General features: G+C 41.2%; 1 protein-coding gene across 1 annotated transcript in view; it reads right to left on the bottom strand.

Moving 5' to 3' along the window:
• LOC137974654 (uncharacterized) overlaps positions 1 to 22,500 on the bottom strand; it is a 148,053-nt gene that overhangs the window by 13,031 nt on the left and 112,522 nt on the right. The window contains exons 14-19 of the mRNA XM_068821576.1: positions 11,439 to 12,775; positions 11,003 to 11,144; positions 7,189 to 10,689; positions 6,233 to 6,397; positions 5,717 to 5,896; positions 4,027 to 4,193 (exon numbers count right to left, since the gene is read on the bottom strand). Of these exons, the coding sequence (XP_068677677.1) occupies positions 4,027 to 4,193; positions 5,717 to 5,896; positions 6,233 to 6,397; positions 7,189 to 10,689; positions 11,003 to 11,144; positions 11,439 to 12,775 (5,492 nt within the window). The remainder of the gene's footprint in view (positions 1 to 4,026; positions 4,194 to 5,716; positions 5,897 to 6,232; positions 6,398 to 7,188; positions 10,690 to 11,002; positions 11,145 to 11,438; positions 12,776 to 22,500) is intronic.

Raw genomic sequence — 22,500 nt, 5'->3', positions numbered from 1 at the left:
AAGAGTTCAAGAGGAAGAACAAGAGGATTGCTTCGAGATCGTTCGAATTAACTGAGATTAGATGGTATGTTGGAGTAGTGATTATGTCTGTTTACTATTGTTCCCTTCATTTGTAAAAATTCAAATTCCTCGTTATTTCTTCTAGGTGCAAATGTACGTGTTGTTCTTCGAACGCGGTAACAAAAGCCAATGAAAGGCTAAGCGAAAGGAATGCTTCTGCTGTTATGCATCTATCATCGGCCATCCCCTGGGGGAGGGGACTTCGGGCAAGGGAGGGGACTTTGTACAGGATCCTGTCGAAGTTCTTGATTTCCCCCTCCTCGAAGGGGTCACAGAGCAATCAAAGTTAAGACATTCCCCCTCCCAGATGGGGATCATATTGAACAGCATCAAACCACAGTAAACTTGAGAGTATAAACTTAATAAGATGATGCGCAATCAACTTGTTAAGGGAAAAAGAAAAGTCTAATGTTAGTCAATTGTCTTGCATTGTTATATCTGAAGCAGCAAATATAAGGAATAGCACGATGGAAATGGATTTACATTAAAATTCCTGAGCTAACGCACTCCGCAATTTTTCACGAGGAGAAGGTGAGCCCGCATTCTTCTGTACAGCGGTCTTTCTGTTGTTGATGTAAGACAGCTTGAAATTGACCTATTTATTTTACGAAGTCCCCTGTTTTCCCCGGGGTGCAAGGCTTCCGGGAACCAAACCTACCAGGGTGAAATGATCGTTCAACCCCCCCCCTTTTAAGTCCACATACAAAATGGTATTTGCCCGGGGTCCCCCAGGGGATGGCCGATGATAGGTGCATTACTAGCGAAATTGATGGGTGCGTGGAGAAGATGGAATCAGTTGCAGATGACGGAGAACTACAGTACCACTGACCTGCCTGGGTTTCAATCTTGTTGTATGGACGAGTGGGTTTTAGAAATAGCCGCCACAGGATTAAGAAACCGAAAGAACAATGTATGAGCAAGGCCAAACTGCGGTCCCGGTATTAAAGCGGTGTATACCAAGCTTAATTAGGATTGCACGTTTCCGTCAATTTTCCTTGTCGGGAAATATTCTCATGTATTTTGTAACGTAGCAAATAAGAACGATAATGGCAATAATTTTCCTAGCTCCTGAATAGATTTCTACGATCAGTTTCATACCGACAGTTTATTCGTCCTGTTTGGGACTTTATGGGGTATTTATTACACAGCAATTACTGAGACTTCGCAGTTAGGCCTTGCTCATACCTTGATGTGTATATCGCTTGTTCTTTCGGTTTCTTAATCCTTTGGCGGCCATTCCTCATACCCACTGGTCTAGACAACAAGATTGAAACCCAGGCAGATCGGTGGTAGTTCTCCATCATTTGCAACTGCTTCCAGCCTCCCCTGGCACTGACCAATTTCGCTAGTAACAGGAGAAGCACTCCTCTGCCTTTGTTACCGCGTCCGAAGAGCAACCCGTACATTTGCACCCAGAAAAAATAACGACAAATTTGAATTTTTACAGATAGAAGGAACAACGGGTAAACAAACAAAATCACGACTCCAACATACCATCTGATCTCAGTTAATTCGAACGATCTCGAAGCATCCCTCTTCTTCTTCCTCTTGAGATCTTTCCCGCCTATTCTTGGGTTTTAAATGACGTTACGGCCGCCATGTTGGTGTCCCCAAACAATGAAATGGCGCCCATATTGGTGTCCCGATCCAATCCTCCGGGAATTGAAAGCTATTATTATACTAACGTCTTCTTTTGTTTTCGTTGAAAAACATGGCTGTTGATCACGTGAGTTAAACCCAAGAATATGCGACTGCTTTTTCCTAAGTTAAGTGCTGAGAATGTTTTTCGAAGTCAAACTATAACTCCAAAGCCGTTCGAACACGATCGATAGAGGACGAAGCTTCGCTTTCAGACGTGCTTTCCATTGTTTACTCAAGTAGCGAGTAAGTGACGTCATCAGTCCTCGCTCCAGGCTTTCTCGAATAAATATGCTGGCGACACACCAAAAATGGTGGATACTATGAAAAACAAGTATTTCAACGTATTAACATTGAAAAGCTGGTGAAAGTAAGTTAAATTCATAATGTGGAAAGCGTATACAACATTTTGGCGGCGTTTCCTCGGGGATGTGAGACTTTTTGCGAAATCGTGTTTTTTCGTCAGAGTACCCCTTTAACTTTTCATTTAAATGTCTATAGTGTCTGGAGTGTAGTACTTCAAAAAAAATTCCCCTGTAGTGTATCCACACGTTTGATTTATACGCCAAAAATATTGTCAGAGCCAGTTGGGCTCTGGTAACTGATGACGTCAAAGAAGTAACTTGATCGCATCTCTTCACAAGTGTAAGAATAGAAGTCTTGTTAAAAATCTGAAGCTTTTTGCTAAGTCTTAATAAATGTCGGAAGATAGTTACCCTTTGGATGCCGTGAATGTTCTGATGATTCAGAATGGAATTACATTCTTGACTTCTTTGACGTCAATAGTTACCAGGACCCAACTGGCTCGGCCAAAACTCAAAGGCCCGCTAAAACGCATGGCTATACTATGAAGGAAAGAGTTTTGAAGTACTACACTCCAGCCACCATAAATAAAATGTTAAAAAAACGGTGAAAAAAAATGTGTCATAGGGACATTAAAAAAAATATAAGAAACCATATGAAAAATACTAATCCTAAATATAAGAAATATATTGAGAATCCTAAATAGTTGATAGTTCCTTCTCGACTTTCAAAATCATTATCTGTGATGTTCAGAGGAGCTCTTCCCGTGCAACGTGAGCCTCTCAAGCACAGCAGCGCAGACCTCAAGATGGCGAATGACACTTGGCGCGGATGCATGACATTGAGATACTTTAACCCTCTCCTTTAAGGAGGCTTGAAATAGTTTCTCCTTGTTACAAACAAATAAACATATTTTGTCCGTAGATACAGTTAGCGTATTAATATCAGGACAAAATTTGGCCAGGGTTTTAAGTACCCATTTCTCTCATTATATTTTCCTCTAAAATAACGTTACCATGGCAACGAAATTAGGCATTTCTTTGAGCCTTAAATCAACATATATTATCTTTTTTGAAGAAACGGGACGGTGAAAGTGCATTCCTTACTAGTGGTGTAAAAGTGCCTTGTTCGATAGATTAATTTAGCGGTGAGGCTTTTGTAAGACTCTGCATTCGGGTAGCAAACCCTAACATAAAAAAAGGCAGAGCCTTGCCGCTCCCAAAAGCCGAGAGCACGAATGTCATGCTGGGCACCCACATCTCTATTCGTGTCCCCGGCAGGAATAGAGCTGCGGCATCATCACAACAACAACAACAACAATAATAATAATAATAATAATAATAATGCCATAATAATGAGTAGGGAGGTCTCCTTAGCCTTAGTTGGCTACCCGTTTTCCCCTTATTGCTTTTTTGAGCTGCGGAGAAATTAATGCTGGATACCTTACTTTTATTTTAAGGGTAGATGGGTGTCTTGAGACAAGCCCCTCTAGAGATGGCGTCTTGATCAGAATACTGGTGGTTGTGGCATCTTATCACCACTGTCCTCACGATGATTGTAGTGGATATAAAGATTATGGAGAATAAGGGCGTGAATGGGGCCAGAGCCTTAGACAATAGTTCCTCGTCCGGCGGGTATTCTGCGGGAGAGCAGCGCAGACCCGGTCGTCATGATCATCACTGAAGCGACTTCCAGGAAAAGACAGAATAGGAAAATGAATATTGCTGTAATGAAATGTTACTTTCTAAGTAGGCCTGCGTGTAGATGAAGATGGGAAACCAGTTAGAGAACATAAGAAAAGGATGCATAGAGCCTGGCAAGAGAAAGGACTGTCAGAAATAACAGAAGGACACCTTTATGCCCAGGCTAGAGGGATAAAGAAGAACGGATGGTTATCTGAGTATCTGCTGTTTCGGTTTAATCTATAACGTCCGCAAATAAAAATGATTCCAGTGTAATACCTTAATAAAGCTACAGCTCATTGCCTTCTCATTTTAGCTATGGTTTCCTTTATATTAAGATTACCTTAACAAGCGTTGCGGCAAAATTGTTTTCTTCCTCTGAATGTATCGTCAGCATATGTGACTGCAGTGTCTGGCACTTTGCTAAAGCACTTTTCCATGTGTATAAACGCGAAGCAGTCACCCTATAACAACGTTCGCTAAATTCCGTCCATGGTGGCAGGCAGGTCTCTGCATGGAATAAAGGTAACAATATTGTTAATGAGAGTACAAAGAGGAATTCGATATATTTGAAAAACTGACATTGTTACACTCAAACACACGACCATAGTTCCCTGATAAATTCCTTTAATTGATACATTCCTCTGAAATTTAACTGCGTAGTTCCTAGCCTCAGTTAAAACCAGACTGTGATGTGCGAACTTGTTTAGCTCGAAAAAAGAAAAAAAAGCTCATACGAGAATAGGGAGAATTATGATGGTCAAAACTAATGCGTAAAAACGATTCTCCTGAATTAAATAGGCAAGCCATCACCTTTGAAGTGATTGCAGAGCTCTATATTCATAGGATCAATGTTTTAAACCATAATTCTCTGATAAGGAAAATTTGATTAATAATAATATTCTTCATGAGATGATATCTTTTCAGTGTTGACTCGGAAAAAATTTGAGTGCTCTTTTGCAGGATTCAAAGCTACGACGTTCCGATTACCAGTTCGGATGCTCTACCACTGAGCTATAGAAGATTACGTTTAAAATATACTTGTCGTTAGTTGATTTTTGGTCCATAAAAATAACTACACACACAAGTATGAGCACCTGTTTGGATTAACATCGCAGAATGTAGGTTCACATATGCACGTTTTTCAGTATTCTTTATCATTATCAAATCCTTGGATGCATTACTTTAAGATAACTTACAGCAATTATTACCATCAATGCTATGCTCTTCTATACTGTTGTACCTTGTTTTAACACATCACACTATCCCTCGTCCTACTGTACACCACACTCTATACACCACTCCACTCCTCTCTATGTTCTATTCTCTACCCCGTTATTTGTTGTACTTTTTACGTTATTCAACGAACCATCCAACCAGGACTTTGAAGCGCTGCAACAGAACTTACTTGGCTTCAATTTAACGATGTCCTTTTGACTTCCTAAAGAACATTGTTATTCGAGAAGTTTAGCAACATTTTCCAAGAAGTGTAGGAAGTCATTAAAGATGACATTGCAAAGGAAACACTTTCCTCTAAAGCTGTCATGCCATCCAAAGACTTCATGAGCGGTAGCTGAGTGCTCTAACAACCTACTGACCCAACTTGTCGGCGATAATCGTCCAGGACTAAAGCCACAGCAACAATTCGAAGAGATCAAGATGACATGGTTTCTGTTGGTTGAAATTCTACTGCTATACCCATCCCCAATTACATTTTTTTATACCTGACACTCGTAGATCTTGCTATGAAGCTAAGACAATCTGTTAATGGTAGTGAGTGGCCGATCCGATGGGAGGGGCAAGGCGGAGAAAACCCTCCTTCTTCATATCTGGGTCTGGATGCGACACTGAAGAATCGTGCTGGTGTAAAATTAGGCACCAGCTGCAGTATCATGGAAGCGACTGCATAGGATAAGGGAACCGGGATGTTTTCGTTAATACCGGTATCATGTGAACAATCCCATCGTTAAAAAAAATCACAAAAATTAAACAATTTTACATACTGTAAATGTCGCATAAGATATTCTACTTACTCCGGCAATAGAAGTCCGATGTCCAGTTACCTTCATTGCACTCTATGGTGGAATTTCCTACCCCTTTATATCCTTTTTCACATTTTAATTGGATAATGTCACCAGTGCGATACAGCTGCTTCTTTTCATCGGCAGATTTCAAGGTTTTCGTGTTTGCCGAAGGAGGTCTGCACGACGAAGCTATCATGGTATAACAAAGAAAGCGAAATACGCTATGTTAGTTGTCAACTTAACTTATTTGGCACAGATATTTAAATAAACAATTGAGGTCAAGATTGGTCAAGATTTTAAGATGGTTTACCTTTAGCTTACAAAACGAAGGATGCGAAAACGGAAAAAAGAGGTTGTTACTCCTGAATCCTTTAATCAACAAAGGTGTTATCACATGTAATCGCTGTGATAAAATGACTTGAGACAGGGCTTTCGTCCTAATCATAATGCAAGCATGATCTTGCTCAGAACGTGTAATCTACTGAAAACCATGGGAAATATATTATTTACTGGTATGCAACTCACACATGTCAATGCATTGAGATAGTGTGAACGCCCCAGTTGCTGTGAAAGAGCGCCGGAATGGGCATTTAATACATTCAGTTTGTCCTTCTTCCGACTGGTAAGTTCCTGAAGGACACTTTAGACAAGTCCTGTTTCCCACCTCATAGTACCCAGGTGCACAGTTCACTGCAAAGAAAATGACATGAAATGAAATAATCTATGCATCTCTGCAGTGACAATTCAGCGGAAAAATAATCTCAAAAATATGACCACTTCTAATAAATTCATAAAATCTCGTACACAAACGCATTATTCAATTAAACCCCTCGAAAAGCCATTGTAATTGGATAATGCTCATTACCAGTCCAACTTTTACATTGCAGTCCAATGTATTTCTCGCCTTTCACGGGCTCGGTTCAATCGATCGCCTTTTTGGACTCAAATTAATGTAACAATAAATCCTTCAAGGGTAGCAAATGATAGATCTATCCGTCTATCGGATAGTGGAATATTTATGAAAATTCTACCCTTTGAAGGATTCAATGATCGTGACTCTATGGTGTTAACATATTGTATTATCTTCAAAATGCACTTATAAAATACAATTGTTCACATAAATGAAATGAATGTATATTTGCAGTGCAAGTTGTAGACTAATGAAAGAACTTATCATCGCACTTAGCTGGATAATTTAAGCAATTGTCACCTTTTATAGTAACCTGAAATATTCAGGTGGCTCCAACGGGATTCGAACCCATTACCTCTGCGATGCCGGTGGAAAGCTCTACCAACTAAGATATGAAGCCACACAGCTGGGAGCAGGTCAATTTGTTGGGCTAATTTGTTTCCGTGAAGGCCTCGATGAATGAAATGAATGTATACTTGAATTGCGGGCTATAGGCGAATGCTTAAATTGTCAAGCTAAGTGAGAGGATCATTTTTCTTTTTCGTTAATGCCATACAAAAAGGAAACTTACCACAGAGAAACCCATTCTCGTGAGGTCTTGTTCCCTGTGAACATCTTTGTGGAAGAGACCTAATGGAAAAGCTGTCTTTCTTGAAACACATTTTCTCATTCATTTCAAGTTTAAAGCTTCCATTGGTTAAAAGAGTGTAGAGCGTCCTGAGGCGTTTCACCATGCTTACTCTTGATAATGAAAAGTTATTTAATGCCGCCTGGCGCCTCTTGGCTGGAGGGTCATGACCAGGGACTTGCGCATCGTCACCTTTCAGAACAAACGAGATTGAGGCATTCGGAAATGGGTGGAAGTATCGGCTGTCAATATTACCGGTTGGCCAACCTAAGACATCACACAGGTTCTTCCAAAAGGAACTCGCTGCAGAAAAACTCGATTTTTGAGTCGGTTCAGTTGATGCCTTGCAGTACCTTAATCCAAACTTTACTGCAATTCTCGGAACACCTGGGGCAAAGTCCAAGACATCCAGTTTGGCATTTCTACTTTGGACAGTTTCATGCCGATTGGAAACATTGCAGTAATATAAACCAGTACTCTCCGATGCGAGGTTATGCAGCACCAGTACTGGCTTTGTTGAATTCAAATTAACCACGTGACCACTCGAACCTCCTTTAATCGGAATAAAAAACCACTCCGTCAGTGGGCGTGGAATTCCAATGCTGTTGCATACAAGTAAAACCAGGCCTTCTCCAACGAATACCTGTGCCCCTTGTGGCTGCTCTGTAATTTGAGGTTTTTGATGCACCTCTACGATGGTGATATTAGACATAGTACTTCCCCGACTATTGGAGACTTTACAATGATAGACACCCTCGCTCTCTCTGGTGACATTTGAAAGTACGAGTCTCGTGCTGTTGGTATCCTCTAACGGCTCGCCATTTTTGTACCAAACGTATAATAGTTCTATAGGGCTTACTGCCTCACACAATAATTGAATGGTCTCACCTTTGATGGTCGCGACTTTCACTGGAGAACTCTTCTTTATTCTTGGTTTCTTGCTGCAAAGAATGATGTCATCTTTGGACTTTACAACGAAGGCTTTTGCTTGAAATATTACGCTCTCTAATGCAGTCATGGTGAGGCCTTCGTTTAAGATCCTACTTATCGAAATCTCCAGTTCTTTAAGCGCATGTTTTATTTCGATTGCTCGCGGGTGATCTTCCATTTCATACATGTCCCCTAAACTGTCAAAGAAAAAACCGACACAGTCCTGAATTCCTGAACATTCTGAAAAATTTTTAGCCTTCGTCGAAACATCTAAAAATGCTCGAAGATCTTGTAAGCTGGATTTCCATGAAGTCGTTGGCGATATACTGAGAAACATCCTTTCTATGGACTGTAGTGTGTCATTGAAAACTGACTGGATCTCTTCCAAAGGACCGTAATTATGACTAATTCCCTGTAAATCAAGTTTTTCTATGCCTCTCAAGCTTGTGAAGATACCGTCCTCGAGTTGTCTACTATTGTTAATAAAGAGTTCAACAGAATCAAGGACATCAGAAAAGTAAACATGGGCATCCTGTGAGAAGAGGCACTCGCGTTGTCCCATTGACAAGCTAGTTTCATCAAGTCTTCCTCCACTGGACGAGATGGGACCTTCTCTGAGTGATCTTCGTCTTCTTGATGAGGGTGATCCAAAGAGCGCTTCGATTATGAGCCTCGAAGCTCTTATCAAAGATCGATTTACATTCGCAAAATCCATAGGAAACTCCAATAATTTTAATTTGTCCGTTCTTTCCTGGGTTTTCAAACTTACTGTAGCCGGGAACCGAGTTTTCGTAGCTCGTTTCGTCATTGAGACAGAAAATTTGATAGTGTCTACAGTGACGAGTGGTTTATCGTTGGCAGTCTTTAGCTTTTGGGCTAGCTTCAGGCCCAGTCGTTCACGTAACCTTACAGTCGTGATGTTGATAGAATTCTTGGCATGTTCATGTTGCTCGAGAATGGCTTGCGCAACTTTCAGTTGAATGTCAGCAAACTCAAAATTTGTTCTGGCCTTGCTCATTTCTAACTGAGCAACGACCACGTTTTGCGCCTTTCTTGCCATAGACTCAAAGGCCGGCGATAAGTTATCTCTTTCTTCCTTTATCACATCTCTTAAGTAGCTCATGTTACGTTTACACTGCAGGTTGTATGAGACGCAGTCAGGATCTACGACTTCGATCTTTTCACGAGTCTCAGTTGAACAGCATTTATACGAATGATCGTAGCTGGAAATAACTGATTCTTTCTCTCTCTTACAATTATAAATAACTCTTTCAACTTCTTTCTCTTTCACTGTGTGCCTTAGTACTTTATGGGTTTTAAACTCGACTGCTCCTGGAACCATTTCCCGGTACGAGTCACAACCAGTGAAAAAGTCAAAAAGCCTCCCACAATTAGAGCGAGTTCTAAGATAATACCTCTGGATCTGTTCAATCTCTTCCTCTTCTGTCGTCTCGATCTCGTGCACAACATACGTATCTGTCTTTTTCTCACATATGGTAACCAAGCGTTCGGAATTTATTGGATCTTGGCATATCGTTGGTACACAGCTGTCAGTGGCAATGTAGCTGCAGTTTTGATATTCACACATTTGCGTATTCTTCAGCTGAAAAAATTGCACGAGAGAAGAATTAAGACTTATCTTTGCACCCTTGTATGTCTTGATTCTCTTTTGAAGTCTGTTATTCTTTCTTTGCTTTTCTCTCTGTGTGATGTTGAAAAGCCGTTTTTTTCTTATGACCAGAGCCCTTGCCAAGTTAACTCTTTGGTTTGCTTGAAGAAGCGAGTTTTCAATTCTTCGCACTTTTCTGACAGCTTTATCGGCAAGATATTTAACAAGATCTGTCACTTTTGTCTGCAAAAATTTAGAGAGCTGCGACGTGTTTGTTAAACTCCCACGAACAACAAATCGCAATGCACTCCACTCTTGCACATCACTGGTGTCTGCTATTACTGTCACGTTTGCTAAGTACCTCTGAAAGATTAGTGCGTGCATTTCAAACCAGAGCTTTTTATCCTGTAGCGTAACGTTTGAGGCATGACTAACGTTAAATAGGTGAACGTTAGCTTCAAAATTTACTGAGACGCGCTCGGTTTCTTGAGGAAAGAGAATTTCCACAACTTGATGCCTTGAAATTGCCAAAATATTTCCATCACTCGAAGAAGGTAAGGTTTTCAAGACCTTGCCTCTTGCACGAATAATTGATACAGATGATGCTTTCTCAAAGCAGCTGTGCTTATCTTGAAGGTGAATTTCTGTGATCAAATCATTAAAGCATAGTTTTTCCAGACAGAGGTTTGTTCGCAAGTGTAAGCTCATTCCTTGCAAGCTTGTCTCAACACTGTATTGTTTACCGACCGTTCGTCCACGTAACGACACCAGAATTGCTATTTGAAGTGGTTCTGACTTATTTGGCCGAATGTATCTTAAGAGAGGGCTTTGGTTTAACAAGCTGTGAACGGATTCCTTCGATGTCAGAAATAGACCTTGTACACTCTTGCCACAAAATGCTTCTCCTAAAGTTGAAGTAAAAGTCATGTTAAAGAGGGACTTCAATTGCTATTCTCTTTGTCTCGTGAGGACCCATTGGCCTTTATGGTATGTTTGGGCTTTTAGGAGCCCTTTGTACCAATTCTTAGTCTCTGTAGAGACCTAATTTAGACCAAACTCTGACCCGCACGTCCACAGTCACAGATTTTCCAAAAGTGGTGTGGGAATACAAGAAACACACTGGCTTCAATGTGTTGATAAACAAGTGTACGCTTACAGAAAGTCTGAGTAAGCCTAAAATTCTTTTATTGTTTTTTGTAATGTGTGAACATTTCTCACCTCCCAAGAAAGCCGTTCCTGTTATTGAAACAGAAGAAAGTGTCATGTTTAAGTCTTTTCCCAATGCCCTTCCGTTTACATTCAAAACGCCTTTTCCGTTTAAGTGTACTTCCAGTGGCTGAGTTATTGCATTGACAAAAAGCTGCAAAAGATGAAGGCAGACGAATAATCAGTTGCTCTCGTCGATTAAGAAATAAAAGTCGCAACTCACCAGGAGAAGTGCTAGCATGTAGAATCGAATGAAGTAACACGGTTAGAATGCCCTCCCATTTCCCGGATCATCGACCGACCAATCGATTATCGATTAATGTGGTCCTTGCATACTTCACGGTTATTATTTTTTCCTTCAAAATCAAAAGGGGATACTGAGCATCTTTAATTCTTTCGTCAGTGAAATTCGAGATATGTCAATGGGATAATTATGCACTCTACTTACAGCATCGATTCCCCGATATTTGATAAACGCTTCCCCTGTAAATTTTAATTTCACAAAAAGGCTCCTAGTCTGAGTCTCCATTTTCCATTCAAGACTTCCTTTAAGCCACATATTGTAGTGAAATGATGAGGACTCTGTCAGTTTAACTCCATTCCAAATCATCCTTTTTACAAAAGAAGACGTCTTCATCTTGTTAAAGATACCCACTGATTCTACGTTCATGTTTATTCCCATTGCTCCCATATTACGAAACAGGTTTAAGGAGTTCTTTATAACATTTGCTTCCCGGTTGGGAAGGTTCAGGATCATGGCTGATTGACAAATATCGACAGCAAAGCAGGTTGCCCCATCAGCGAACAACGCAACTTCCTGACCAGCAACACGGGCAATGTAATTTATGGCAGGACGATAGAAGACCTGGACAGATGCATCATTATAGGGAAAACCTGAGCAGTGTTCCGAATCAGGCGATAGGTTTACAGCAATGTTTTGAATATCAAAAGCAGCGCTATCTTCCATAATAGTAAACTGAAGCCATTCTGGTGCGATTTCTGTCAATGCTTGCATGAAAGAAGATGGAAATGCATTACTCCACATCAACGCAAGCAAATTGTCAGTATTGGAGACCCTTGAAAGGCACGTTCCATTTGCTTGATGCCAAATTTTAAACACTCCTTGAGAAACCGTTTTAGCAATGGCAATGTTGATAAGCCTGTCCCTAGGGATGTCGAGGTCTTCCAAATTTAAGCCAACCAGTGACATAGGAACACTGACATTGTTGGGTGTCACAAGATGCACGATTCCACTGGTTGATACGGGTGCTCCAATCCATGGCGACGTAGATAGAAGACGCATTTCACATTCTGCGTTTTGTTTTGACACGTGCTTCTTGCAACCAGTGAGAAGGGTGTCCCTGGGGAGCCGATCGAAGAAATCTGGTGTGACGAGGACGACGCTTCTTTGTGGTGTCTGGAAATCACCCTTACTTTCACCATCCACGCTATAAGAAACGGAATGGATTCCTGGTTTTTCTGTTTTCACCACAAATTCTGCTTTGACTTTTGAAAACTGTAATTCCAGTGACGGTGGATCAAACTTTAGTCCTTCATTGGAGAACAAGGACACTTGCAAGAAATATGATGGCCGTGCCATTAGAAAAAGAGGTCCAGAGCTCATCTTTGTATGGAGTTTCGGAAATATCGGTGTGGAAATGACACCGGTTTGACATAACTTGCCTTTATATCCAGTTCCAGAACAAATGCAAGTGAACGACTTCCTGTCTGTCACCAAACATTTCCCACCGTGTTTGCAAGGACTTGGATGACAAATCCGAATCTCTGAAGTTTGGAAAATCACAAAAAACAACGATTAGTACTAAGAACGCTTGATCTTTCAGGAAGACGTTCCTCGTTTTGTCTAGAAGTAATGATTCCCTAATTCCTCCATATTTATAGCACAGGGAAGAAAACGGCTAATCTATCCTTCATACGGTAACTATCCGTCCCAAACGCAATATTTAGTTGTCAAGCAAATGTTATACCAACTATTCCGGAACGTTACAGTTCATCGCACACCCTGAAATTTGACACTAATACTTCACACCAAGTTCGTGTTGGTGCGCAGTGTCAGGCATCCGTGAAGAGTTTACATTACTAGAAGGTATGGATTTTAAGGTACTTTTGATAGTTTTGGGACTTTCCCGGATTTGAAAGACAGAATACGCGTTCACTTCGTATTATTTTTCGCGAAAGTCGTTTTCTGAGAACCGATATCATTTCATTTCGGGATAAGTGTTTTTTTCTTTTTAGAAAAACAAATATTCCAGCCATTCCGTAAATCTTAAAGAAATGAGTCGCATAGTCCCAGAGAGGAAACCCTTTATTAACGACCAGTCATCACGTGACTGGATTACTTGTATTCTACCCGTTAGATGAGAGGGAGTTCATTAATGCCTCTGACTACCATGAAGCACACTTCACACTGTGTACCCAATAGCAGTGCAACAGTATGTTTTACATAAATGGTGCAACCAGTATTTGTCCTGATATTTATACTGATATTTTATCTTTGTAGACCACGACCCACACCAGGGTTTGGCTCCTCAGGCGAAAAGAACTTTGTCTTGTTTTCAATTAATGCTAAGTGAAACTGTGATCCTCGCAGTTATGAAAGCAATTTGTGTATAGCATAGAGCGATTTTCAATCGAGTGTCGTAAAACCAAAACCAAAGTAATTACTTTGGCCAATCACAAAAGACGGAGACAATCCAGTAAACCAATCAAACCTCGAAATAATTACAGGTAGCCGACACAAAACGCGGGAAAATGTGCACGCGCGAGCCATGATTGGTTTCGGTTTCACTTTTCATTGGTTGAAAAAGTGGCGCGAGAGCTTTGAACCAATCACTGAGTGAAGTAATCATAAACCAAAGTAATTCGCTAATTACTTTCGACACTCAATTGAAAACCATTCTATATCATCTAGTTCATCGATTCATTCATCACGGGAACATTTGAACCCACAAAAAACCAGCTCCCAACTGGCTCACACATGTCCAAATATAAATGAACTGAGTCGGGTCGTCAATTGCTGTTGACGGTCCGACTCACCGGATGCCGGGTCGTAAAGTTTAAAAGGAAGTAAGCTTTACTGCCGGGAAGTCGAACTGCCCGGGGGAGCTTCAAATATCTTGACGGATCGTGACGATCCGATCAGGTCGTGACGACCCGTCATTTGAAAAGTCGACCCGACTTTTGGAATTGTCAGGTGGTGAGAGAAAGAAAAACTTCGATGAACAAAGGAGGCTGCATGTGCTGCTCAAAAATGTTGTATGCTTCGTTCTCAAAGAATACTGAGCGACTAAAATAATAAACATCGACCAGAATAGCATTCACAAATGTTGCGAATGTGTCCTTGATACCCTGACAGCATGCTGTTCAGAAACAGAAATAATGACTGACTGTAAAAGCGCTCCGAAATGTTCAATGCTTCGTTGTTAAAGCGTCGCGAAATCGCCGTACACTTCCTCAAAATATATAGCGACTAAAACATCGACATACGCATAGAAACTTATAAACATCGACCAGAACAGCGTAATTCACAATTGTTGCGTATATGTCCTTAATACCCTGACAACATGCTGTTCAGAAACAGAAATAATGACTGACTGTAATAGCGCTCCGAAATGTTGAATGAGAACGTTGCACCGGCATCGCGATGTCACGGGTTCAAGCCCCGTTGAAGTTCTGAATTTTTCAGGCTTCTCTACGCATTTACTAAAATTGCATTCATAACTGCGAAATGTTTCCTTATGTTGACTTTTCCTCGTTTGCTGTGTAATTCGTCTACTTCAAAATATCGGGAGTAATCAACGGTGCAAAGACCACTTTTGTCATCGATTGTGCATATATCGGTTGCTGTAGGCCAAATACCACAATACTCTTTTATTTGTCCCCCAGATTTTGCTTAACCATTGTTTCCAGTTTATCTTGGGACTTACAATGATGGTACGTATTTTCAAATTCTCCCATGGTCTTGTTGGTGTTTCGTAATGAAGTGAGTTAATCGTGAGACCCAAAAGATGGGATTTCCAACGAAGAAATGAGCGGACCGTGCTGAAAATCCTTCACTTAGTTTTATTTTCAACAGTTTTACTTTAAACAGATCGAACAAGCGATTTCATCCAGCGATCACTTGTATGGAAGGTTGTTCACACTATGGCAAGTTTCGACACTACACCTCGATCGACTCAAGTTTACAGTTTTCCTTCAATTTTTCCCTTACCAGCCACTATGGTTTGTCGAGGTGATATCACAAGCGACTGGGAGTTTTTTAAGCAACAATGGCAAGATTATGAAGTAGCAACTGTCCTAAATGCGAAGAGAATCAAGCAGTTCGACTCACCACTTTTTGCTCAGTTATGGGAAAGGAATGCCTGCAAATATTCCTGAATTTAAAGACCTTACTTTTTAAGACCTTGCAATTGATTCAACACTGCAAGCTCGAGGATTATTTCATCCCTATGAGGAATGTAATTTACGAGACGTACGTGTTTAATTCTTGTGCTCAAACCTCAGTACAAGCAGTTGCCAATAGGCTGAGAAAGCTTTCATCGTCATGTGCATTTGGAACATTGACTGAAGAAATGATCCGTGATAGGCGAATCATTGCAATCCAAGATAAAGTCACGCAAGCTAGATTGCTGATTAATTGTCTCAGTGTTAAGCTCTGAGAAAGTTCAAGTGACGAGCTACACTTGATGCTGGCGAAACGAAAACCGAAACATAGCAAGAAACGAAGTAAACCTCGAAATTAGAAGACATCATGAACTCCTCTCACTAGAATTGGAAATATAGGTTTTACGGTCAGCTAAAAAAGCATACCAAGCCGACAGACTGTTCAGCTTATGGTCCGCAGAGTAGAATCTGTAAGAAAATGAATCATTATGCCAAGTTGTGTCACTCAGCCAAAGAAAATATTCGTTTAGCAGAAGAAATAGGGCGTCTTACAGCGTTAGGGTTAGGCAGTCAAAACCTATGCCCCTACCGTTAATGGAGCCTATTGGGGAGACCACGCTCACAATTGACAAAAGAGGTAGGCTTCATGAACTCAGTTTTCAAGTGGTGAAGTGCTCCAACAAACTCTTATTGTCAGCAGAGGCTTGTGAACAGTTAGGAATTCTCAAAGTAGAGATGGATCCTGAAGGGTCTATTCATGTCTTAGAGAGTGGTAACCTGACCAATCAGTACTTTCTGTCGCGCTACAAAGATGTTTTTCAAGGTCTAGGCCATATTGGGAATACATCCATTATCAGTGATCAGTCAAGCCAGTACAATATAACCAACGTTGGGTACCATTTGCCCTGAGAGGCAAAGTTAAAGCCAAATTTGATGACCTGGGCAGAAAAAGAACTGTGGAGAAGGTCCTAGAACCAAACGAATGGATAAGTGACAATGATGGGTTTTATCAAGTTGGATTAGATGAAGAAAGCCGTCTGAAAAGGACTATCTGGACTCCTTTTGGTCACTACAAGTACCTGAGGTTGCCTTTTGGAATTACCTTGGCTCAGAAAGAAGTTGAATGCAGTCATTAAAGATGGGCTATGGAGAAAAAGATGAGGAGCAAACCAAAATCATGATGAGAATCTTGTCCGTCTCTTGGAGCAAGCTCGCAAGGTCAATCTCTGCTTAAACAGCAGTAAAATGAATCTCAGGAAGTCACAAGTCAAGCGTCTGTGACACTTGATGATCAAGGATGGGTTAAAGCCAGCTTGCGACAAACGAAAAGCTGCTCAAGAGATGCCAGGGCCGGAGCCAAAGAAAGAACTGTTAAGCCTTTTTGGATTTGTGAATTACTTATTAAAGTTTCTGCCAAGATTATCAGAAGTTGCTCAGCCACAGAAGGGAATGACCAAGCAAGATGCAAAGTTCGTTTGGTCTAAGCAGTATGATCCAGCCTTCCAGGAAGTGTGAAAGCTAGTGGTTTAGCATCATTTGTTCAAGTATTATGACCTGCACGAGGAAGTAACGGTTCAATGCGATGCGAGTGAGTATAAATTAGGTGCAGCGCTACTTCAAAATGGCCAGCCAGCGGCAATATGCAAAGATAGAGAAGTAATGTATTGTTTTTGTCTTCTCCTGGGAAAGCTTGAGTTATTATCGTGCTGGTTGTGAAAAAATAACAGTGGAATTACACCACAAGCCATCCTCTCTGCTCCCTGTTGCTTGCAACGAATGCCCTTAAGGCTCCAAAGACACATCCTGGGGGTAAGATACAAGCCTGGAGCATAGCTGTTTTTGGCCGAGCATTTGTCTAGAGTCACACTACCAGTCAAAAAAGGAAGAGATAACCGACAATTTTCAAGTTTTTGCTCTTGAACTTGAAACAGTCACTCCATTTGCATCCATCAAAGTGTCTCCAGAATGGATAGCACAGCTACAGATGAGATGCACCGCGCAAAAGATTGTCCTACAAACCTTGAAAACTACAGTCTTAACAGGATGACGTGAAATAAGAGACCAGGTGCCTGTGCATGTTTGTGATTACTGGAGTTTCCGCGATGAGGTTTCACTCAACAATGGTCTGTTGTTGAGGAGCCAGAAAAGCCAGGAATCATCATGAGCCAGTGCAATCTCATCAGATCCCACAGGGACCAAGGATTAGAATGGCTACCGATTTGTTCACTGTAAATTGTTATGAGGATCAGAGTTATTTTTAGTTTATCTGTCATGCAATTCCAGACTTTTCTAGAATTATCTAAGAATCTGTAATTTTCCAGAAATTTCTTTGATGTGACTCAGCAGTTTCCACAAATAGCACACTTTGTAATAGAGCATAAATAGCAACAGAACATTCTAGATGCTTATAGTAAAAGTATAAAAGCAGGCTTGTAAATAATAGAAAAAAACTCTCTTGCCCGAGGGCTTACCCTCGTGGCTGGCTGTGATTAATGGAAGCGATAACTGTGATGAAGCTATAACCAACTGCGATAACTGTAGTGAAGAGATAACCTTTGACCTTGCTATATCCGGAGAGAAGAAAGAGACGAAAGAGACGATGGCTGAAAAGGGAAAAAGATAAAGAGTTTAGAGTTTATAATGAAGTCCTTCGTGAGAGTTTGTGTACACAAAGAATCCAGTTAATCAAGAAAGTCAAGATGTCTACAGTCCGTGGAACTTGGAGTTCGAAGTTAATCAAGATGAATGCCTGAATGTCATGAAAGAGAGTACGCACGCTTTGCTTTACGAACTGCTTAACGTAATCTTTAACCGAAGTAATTGTAACAGTGTAAAACTAATTAAATAATAGTGAAAAAGGGTAACTGCTCGTTGTCACACTTTTGTTGCGTTCCTTATATCGTACTCGGGAGTTAATTCCATTCATACCTTGTTTGCGGACATCTCTTGGTTATTCCTGTACGTAACAAAATGGAGAGATTTATCTGATAGTCATTGATTACTACTCGGATTTTGAGTGAGTGAGCTTGACGACACCACAGCACCAGCAATCATTAAAGTGCTTGAAGAACACTTCAGCAGATATGGTGTTCCAGATATAATTGCTTCAGATCATGGTCCTCAATACTTCAGTCAAGAATTTCACATGTTTTCAGGGAATTTAACCATGTTTCCTCGTCACCGCACTACCCAAAAGTCAAGGTTGTGAAACATTTTCTCAAGAAAGCCCACTGAAATGAATAAAGACCCTTGGTTACCTCTGTTAAATCACAGAAACGCACTGAAAGAAGGTGTAGATGCAAGCACAGCCTAGAGACTCATGTTCTGCAGAATCCGTACTCTGGTACCCACACTGTCAAATCTACTCCATCCTGAAGTTGTTCAAAATTTTGCAGAGAAGAGCTGAAGTGGAACAGGAAAAAAGGCCAAGTTTTACTAATGATCATCAGGCGAAACATTTACGTGAACTTGAAATCGGACAAGAAGCCAAAATGGTACCATTACGCAGAGATCACTTGTGGAAACATGGCACCTGCATTGAGAAGCTTTCCGACAGGTAATACGTAATACATTCAGATGACGGCAGAGTGAGAAGAAAGAGGCAGTTTCTTAAACCTACTTTAGCACAAGACAAGCCGAATGCTGATGTCAATGCACCTGCTGTGGAAAACAATCGCAACGAGATGCCCCAAGAACCGTTGATATAGGTGCAAACTCCTAGCCTAGGAAAACCTGCCGTGAGCAAAACTCCTACTGTGAATACAGAATCTTCAATACCAGAAGCACGAAAGACTAGAATGAGGAGTCTTCAGCTGCCCTCAATATTTGATATTTGATAATGCGGCCTTTGTATGAAAAGTTGAACATTTTTTTAACGTTGTGATTTTGTTTATTTCTTTAACACTCAGTGAAAACTGAATGCTTTTGCTGATTAAGATGATTTTCTCAAATGTAAGTTATGCATGTCAATTTTACGACGTTTTTCTAGGAAGGAAGGGAGATGTTATGTAATTATTGTGTTTCGTGTATATGAGTAAAACAGTTGAGCTGTTTCAGGTTTTGAGTCAATGGTGAAACCCGAAACAGTTGGGATCTTGTGACAGATAAGTGGTTCTTTACTCTCGCGGGTTTGGAATGACAAACAATGAATATAGTCAGTGATTTCTGAGTTCATGCCTGGTCAATACACTGTCTCTCTCGCCCTGTGCAGACATCCTTGCACTCCGATAATAGGACTGGAGTATCTTTTCCTTAATATTTGGTCTCAGCGTATGGGTTATCACACACCTTGAATATGATATCATCATGTACGGAGAGTTCATCTCGCAACTTTAAGTATGAATGAATAGCTGATGGAAGGTCATTTTTTTATCTGGGAGTCACTGATAACTACTTTGTACAGGTTTTGCAAGGTTGTGTCACAGGCAGTTTCTCTCTGGAGTTCCTTAAGTTGGCGATTTGGAACACGAAGGAAGTGGGCAGTATGGATGCATTCCACCTCTACTTATGTAGCTGAGGGCTCATAATCGTCAAGGTAGGCTCTTGACAGAGGGTCAACTAGCAGCATCTCCTTGCCTGGTGTGCAGTTGATATCATAGTCGTACTGTTGAAGTCGTAATAACATGTGCTGCAGCCTCTTGGGTGCAGACGACAGGGGTTTCCGAGAGATTGAAACTAAAGGCTTGTGATCAGTACATAAAATGACTTCGTGGCCAAACACATATTGCTGGTTATGCTCCATTCCACAGACTTGGGCCAGATAATCCTGTTCAATCTGGAAGTACTGCTGATGTGAGTACTCTACTTGCAAATGCCACAGACTGACCATGCTGCATTAGCGAAAAACCAAGCCCATTCTCGGATGCATCTCCTTGGTCTTCAGTAGGGTCACTTTCGCTGAAGTACTTGAGTACTGGGGCCTTTACAATTGCTACATTTATTCGTTCGAAGGCATCCTGCTCATGAGTTTAATTCCAGTCAGCACTCTTGTACGCCAGACGGCGAAGTGGCTTACAGCGTTCTGACAGGCTCTTTTGAGGAACTTAGACATGTATTTAACAAGTCCAATAAATCTCTGAACGGCTGGGACATCAGCTGGCTGTTCCATCTTGGTGACCGCTTCAGCTCTCTTAAGGTCTGCTTTCAATACATTCTTTGTCATTACATAACCGATAAATGAAACCTCACTAGACTTGAACTGAAACTTATTTAGCTCCATGTTTTTTGCTCTGCAACGGTCCAGGAGGTTTCTCAGGTTTTCATCATCATTTTCTGCTTCCAAGTCGGTGTCACTTCGTCCAATGATGATCAGATCATCATTTAGACGCCTTTAAGGCCTCCGAGGAATTGGTCGAGCTGCTGTTCATTCGGGTGCGCGACTGATTCCGCATGGCATGCGGGTCCAGGGTGTCCGAAATGTGGTGAGCTTGCTGGATTCTTCGTCAAGTTGAATCTGGAGAAATCCATCGTTCAGGTCGGCTTTAGTGAATACATTCACTTTTGGCAATTCTGGCAAAATGTCCTCAATGACAAGGAGGGGTAGTGTTTTCGTTTGAGTGCTTGATTTAGACGCTGGGGGTAAATGCAGACTCGCATTTCCCACTTGGCACCTGGGTTACAACCAAACTGGACACCCATTCTGCAGGTTTATCTATTTCTTCGTCAGTACCTACAGCTTCTCAAGGCAGTCAAGGTTTTATCTAAGTTTGCCTTTCATTAGTACTGCGACACAGTGGCATTACCACTGCTACCATTGTATTATCAAAGTGATAACTTATCAACATCTAAGTGGAGTTTGCCTCCCATCTTGCCCAGGATTTTGGAAAGGTCAGCGTACTCGGATAGGATTTCCTTTCTGATAGGCTATGGATTTTATGGTTTTCAATTAACTGATTGATGTCTGAAGTGCTATTGCTAGAGTGCAAAATGTTCTGCTGTTGGAGAAGCACAAGGTCCATTTTCTGTGCTTAACCATCTTCAGCTACAGAACTCTACGGTACATTCCATATTGTTTCCGGGCTCTCTGCACAGACTCTGCTACAGTCCTAGCACACTGAGTTTTGACTGAGTATGTGACAAGTTCCGGCTTTGTTCTGCTGATTTCAGCAGGAGTTGGCAAGTACCGACGGGGTAAGACAGGATGCCCCAGTCTCTACCTGCATCTGGGGTGTTTTATTTCCAATTCCCATTACTGCATAAATTCTGCTCTTGGTTCAACTGACAGAATAACGCCCAAGGTCCATGCTCAGACAAGGATGACGGTTCTTCGTGAAATGTATTGACGGTTCTTCATGCACTTTCGGTTTATTTCTATGCAGATTATTGCGGGATTGAGGCTTTCTAGGTGGCTGGATTTTCTGCTGGCAGACAGAACTGAAGTGTTTTCTTTTCGAGCACTTATTACAAATCTTACCATACTCTGGGCATTTTTCCATTCTCCGATTTTTACATTTGCCACAATGTTTACAATTTTTCACATCTCTGGAATTTTTGTTGTTGTTGTTTTTTTTTTTTTTGACGTGCGCTTGCCTTCTCAGGTTGGCTTACTTGATGGACTGCCTCGGCTCCGTGGCTGATAACGCTCATAAATCGTGTAAGTCTTGCCCATGCAATAGTTATTTCATAACTCCAGGATGGCACGCTATCAAACCTACCTTTGTCTTCCTCGGATGTGAAGGGCAAAGCAGAGTGAACTGCTATAGCTTCTAGTCTGATTCACGTATTAAAGGTTGCAGCTCGGTAGTCGTTCAGTTTCTCAGTCAGGCCAGTGATCTGTTCGTACGTTTTCTACGTTTGAAGGCAATTTTTGAAATCGTTTGCAAGATTGTCCCGGAGACTAAATCGGAACATTAAATGTAACGAATTGCTGCGATGGTTGAGGGCTTGAAGTTGTCGCTGTGCTGACCTGCCCTGCTAGGGACACTGTTGCGCTGTCTTGCTTTGACATATCTAACACCCTTTTCGGCGAAGTAAGCTTTAGTTAGCTTGCTGTGAAGTAAGTGACGTTCACATCTGAAATCATGTTGCGGTGAGGGCTTCACAAAGCAAAAAAACACGAGTAACAACGACAAGAATTTAACTAGTCGCTACAGCCAAAAGCATATGGT

This window comes from Montipora foliosa, chromosome 11 (genome assembly GCF_036669935.1).
Source record: "Montipora foliosa isolate CH-2021 chromosome 11, ASM3666993v2, whole genome shotgun sequence".
NCBI lineage: Eukaryota > Metazoa > Cnidaria > Anthozoa > Scleractinia > Acroporidae > Montipora > Montipora foliosa.
This window is presented reverse-complemented; position numbering and strand designations above follow the sequence as displayed.